The 5,254-nt window shown below is 32.2% G+C and overlaps 1 protein-coding gene across 1 annotated transcript; it reads right to left on the bottom strand.

Annotated features, from left to right (window-relative positions):
* Positions 1-264: 264 nt before the first annotated feature.
* On the bottom strand, positions 265-1,715 carry LOC131634132 (F-box protein At5g25290). Its single transcript, XM_058904790.1, has 3 exons — positions 1,575-1,715; positions 936-1,020; positions 265-798 (listed from the first exon to the last, which is right to left on the bottom strand). The coding sequence occupies exons 1-3, from the start codon at positions 1,620-1,622 to the stop codon at positions 290-292; spliced, it is 642 nt and encodes a 213-aa protein (XP_058760773.1). The 5' UTR covers positions 1,623-1,715; the 3' UTR covers positions 265-289.
* Positions 1,716-5,254: the final 3,539 nt, after the last annotated feature.

The raw sequence follows: 5,254 nt of genomic DNA, 5'->3' as shown, positions 1-5,254 counted from the left end.
AAATTATAAAATTGACCCCAAAAAATTTTAAAAAATTGCAAATTGGTCCTTAATAATTTTTAAAATTTACAATTTGGTCCTTCAAATTTTTTAAAATTGCAATTTGGTCCCTACTTTTCAATTTTTTAATTTGGTCAAAAAAATTTATATTTTATAAAAAATAACCAAAAAATCTAACAATGAATTACCTTAATACTTCATCCAAACAAAATAATTTAAAATGAATGGATTTCAATTGAATCATTTGAATTGCTTTGAATTTTAAATTCCCTTAAAATTTCTAATTACCTCATCCAAACACACTCTTAGACTTTTTGCATAAAATCACCAACACAAATTCCTCGGAGTATTTGTCAAAAGCAAGCAAGGCATTGTACTTATAAAGAGAGTAACTAAATTTAAAGGTGGATGGATAAATTACCTTCTTCTTTTCTCGTGTAAATGGATTGATTAGCAGAAATGAAGAATTATCTGCTATAATAATGAAATAACCACTAGAATAGGTAATATAAATAGGAAAGGGGAACTTGGAGTAACTCATCATGTTCATCATCATATTCTTCAAGGGGTAAACTTTTTGTTTGGGTAGGCTAATAAAGGAACATGGTCCCTTATGAGGACAATTCAAAGCCTCAAGAAGTAATGGTTCTTGGGATGTCAAGAAATTTGATTTATCTATTGATTTATAAAAATCCCTCCAATTTGTGCAGACACGAGAAAATTGAAAGAGATCGTCAAAATCTAGTCTTTCGCAAATGACACCAAGCACGTCCCAAGGAAGTTCAGCAAACATTTTTCCTTTGTACCACAACAACAAAGAAAATGTTAGGTTTTTATTTATTATTCTGAAACATAAATTTGTTTACCATCTCGCAATTCTTAGAAAAGTCTGCACTACAATGACACGAGTCAGAGTTTGAGAGAAGTTCTACTACCTGTTCTTTCTACAAACCCTAAAATCCGAGGGTCTCCGGGGAAGACTTGAATCAAGCCGTGTGGTCCATTAGGCGAATCAGGTTTCTGAAAAAGAAAAAAAAAAGCAGAAAACAGAGTTATTAACAGTTAAATTTAAAGAACAATCATGAAGTAATGAACATAGAGAAAGAGAACGAAAGTAGTAACAAGTATGGTAACGATGTGACCAGAAGCAACAGCATGGCTGACTGTAATGGACTTGGATAACTCATGGTTACGACGAGGGTTGGAAATCCTAAACCTACCAAATCAATGTTTAACTTGATTTTCTTGGTTCAAATTCAGTGAACTTAAAAATTGGGACGTGTGAGGGTATTTTTGGTATATCACGTGCAGAACCCTACTCTTTTCTTCTTCGTCTTGCCGTTTTCAAAGCCCTGTTACGATTACTTAATGGTAGATAAACAAGTACTATAGAATTGAAATCGAGAAAAGATACACAACAAATTGCTGTATAAAATACCCTTTTACTGCCATTCAAAATCCTAATGCACTTCTTCATTAAAATAATATTCTATTCAGTCTAATGATTATATTCAATTTCATTCGTGCCAAATCAAAACAAAAGTAAAAATATATAAATGATTGCAGGCACATACCATTCGTTTCGAAGTCTGGTTTTGATTTGCACGATTGAGTAGATGCATCTGCAGCAGAGGTTCAGAAGGAGGCAAGAAACCGTTGGCAGAAGAATAGTTTCACTCTCACGTGAAAATCGCTTGTATCGGTCTTAATGTTCCTCTCGTGGTTTAAAGGAAGGGCTGCTAAAAACGTATTTATATTTAGGATTGAGAACAAGTGAATATGATTTTTTTTTTTTTTTTAAATTAGGGATTGGACTCAAAAGATCCATTTTATTATATATTTGTAGAAAATTCATTTTTTTAATAAGTAATTTTAGTCCCTTATTTTTTTTTTCAATTTTAATCTTTTCATTTTTAAATTTCAGGTTTTTTTAATCTCTTTTTTAAGTTTTTTATTTTATTTTATATTTTAGTCCCTCCATCAAATTAACACTATTTTTTATTGACATGACTCTGTTATTGATATATGTCAATGCCACTTGTATTCAAATTGATTTCACATCATTTATTTAATTAATACTAATTTTTTATTTATATATTATTGCTATTCTTACACTATTTGTTACACCAAATACTTACACCAAACACTGTTTACCGTATTTGGTTAATGCAGTGTAAAAATTTGGTTAATGCAGTACTGAAGTTGGTTAATGCAACATCCAGGTATTAAAAATAATTTTTAGCAGTCACCAAACTTGGTTAATGCTGTGTAAAAATTTGGTTAATGCAGTAATAAAGTTGGTTAATGCAACATTCAGGCATTAAAAATAATTTTTAGCAGTCATCAAACTTGGTTATTGCAGTGTAAAAGTTTGGTTAATGCAGTAATGAAGTTGGTTAATGCACGTCCAAGTATTAAAAATAAATGTCCGTACATGAATAATATTCGCCCGTACATGAAGAGTGTCGTCCGTACATGAACAGTATCGTCCGTACATACGGTGTAGGTGTAAGAATTAGTGTAAGAATAGCATTTTTTATATTTTATGAGAATAATATTTATACATCAATAATATAAAATTATTTTACACATGCATCCAAATAAATCCAAATAAATTATGACATATAAGATATTTGAGACTATATTTTAGAAACAAACTTATAAGAGTGCTTCTATAATTTGATTTTATTAATTGCATGTATACACCATCAATATATAACAATTATTATCTACATATAAATTATGAAATATGAGCCGCTTTAATATTCTTAATTTTAGTCAATCATTTGGCCTTTTTCCCTCTAAAAATCAAGAAATAAGTTTGTTTTTCCCAAACGAAACTGTGGGGAGTAAGGGTAGGAACAGGCCATGCCGATTAACAGGAGCCTATAACCTAGCCTACACAGGTCCAGGTCAGGTCAGATTTTTTTCAAATAGAAGAATTATAGGCTTTTTAAAAAGTTTATTTAACTAAAAAGGTTAAGCTACAGGTCATACAAAAAGCCTTTTAGCCTAGTAGGTTCGCCTATCTATATATATATATATATATATATATATATATATATATATATATATATGAATAATTTAATTATTATTATATTGTATTCATACTTTGAATTAAAATATAAAAATTAAGCTTAGTCATTTTGATGAACGGATAAGAATTAACTACAAAATCTTTATGAATAACGTCATAAGTTGTTTTCTTAAGTTCTCTCAAACAAATAATATCAAAAAATTTAGGTTAATAAGTAAACTTGAATCAAATACTCAAATAAAATAGGCTATTATGTAGGTTCTTAGGCCAAACAGACCTTCGAAAATGTCAGGCTTAGACTTTGAAATTTTTGACAGGCCTAGACTTAGGCTTGGCAAAGCCTAACTTGGCCCAGCCTATTTCTACCCCTAGTGGAAAGATATGAAACATTCATTTTAGCCATAAAACTAGGGGGCGAATAAACAAAGCTGAATATCAAATAAATGTGATTGACTTGCTTTTATTTTTTTCTAATTGAAATTTAGTTTACAAAGCAGAATAGTGACTATTTCTAATTATAAATTATAATATTGTGTAACACCCTTCAAAACCCCCGCGGCAATTAAAATAAAAATCAGAGTAAACAGAAAACAAGGGTGCCACAATTAAGAAAAATAATGAAAACCATAAGTCTTTCGTCATGCTTTATTAGGAACGATTCACAAAATTATCAAAATACATCATCGACACAGCAGAATTTTATTCAACAGTATCGTAAGACATCACCAAAACATAAACCAAATGATCCATAATCCAAAACAATAAAATAGAGTATCATAAGTAACTCTTAAGTCTATCCTTCCCCAGTGTTACGTACAAATCAGAGCATGACTCGACACGGACTACGGACTAGCCTATGAGCTATCCTCACCAAAACAAGATGCCGCTACTCCTTAATCTGAAAATATCAACATGTAAGGGTGAGTCTCATTCGAAATTAATAAGTATTATACAGTCATAAGTAATAAAACATCATAGCATTATCATTCACCCAATCTCAACATGTATTCAGATTTTATAACAACGGATCACACACCAAAATCAAACACATCACCAAGTATAATACACAACCACTTGATCAAACTATATTATCATGCACATGAACGACTGACACTATGCATGTGGTACCATACATGGGCTAAACCCATCCAACTGATCTTTCATCATCTAGATACAGTCCAACCGGCACAAATTCCACACAATGGGAATTATGCCCACCATTTGATCCACAACATCACCGGGATCCATCACCAAAATGCATATGAATGAATGTACACATATGTCATACTTATAACATCACCGATCCGATGCTTCGCGTCGTCTCATTACAACTCACCACCTCATCACGAATAAGCATGCACATGTATTAACAATCATTCAGTTATATCACATATAATCATGTCAAAACAACACCCAAATCAAAATGAAATTCAAGTGGCTACACCACCTCAACAACACATTGTTACATTCACACACATATGTACACAATGCATTAGTCCATTCATTAAATTAAATCAAAATTTAAAATAAAATAGGTACACTCCCCATTTCATCAATTCATCACATAAAGCTTTAAATTAGCTTCGCAACGCTCAAAACGGCGCTCAAAACGGATGTACGGTTTGAAAGTTATGCCCCTCAGAAAATTTGTCAAAAATTGGCTGCTATGCGTCGACCCAAACCCCCTTCAGGTCGACGCATTAGATTTCCTGTCCCCCTCGAGTATGCGCACGCTGATCCTATAGGTCGACGCATGCTGTCACTCAGGTCGACGCAAACTGATACTTAGGTCGACGCATCTGACGCTTAGGTCGACGCATTCTTCTCAGATGCAGAATTTTTCTGCGATTTTAACATATTTCTTCTCCCAATTTCATCCAAATCGCACCAAAACAGTCTCATACCAAAAACATCATCAGATAACATATTATAATACAGATATAACACGTTTTAGAAGTCATTTAACACCAAACCATTCATCAAATTCATCAATTGCATCAATTCAACATTAACAACCTAAATCCCCAAAAATCCCAAAAACCAAAACATGCAATCGAACCAAACAACAATCCTAATCAGTTCACTACCCCTGATTATATAATAATCACTAACCCGAAGAGTCCCCCCTTACCTCTTGAGTCGAAACTTCGAAGGTCCTCTTCTTCCTCTTCTTCTCCTTTTTACGTATCTTCTCTGTTTCTCAAACTTGCTCTTTTG

The sequence above is a fragment of the Vicia villosa genome, unplaced genomic scaffold, assembly GCF_029867415.1.
Source record: "Vicia villosa cultivar HV-30 ecotype Madison, WI unplaced genomic scaffold, Vvil1.0 ctg.001236F_1_1, whole genome shotgun sequence".
Lineage (NCBI taxonomy): Eukaryota > Viridiplantae > Streptophyta > Magnoliopsida > Fabales > Fabaceae > Vicia > Vicia villosa.
Note: the sequence above shows the minus strand (reverse complement) of the source record. Positions and strands in the feature narration are given on the sequence as shown.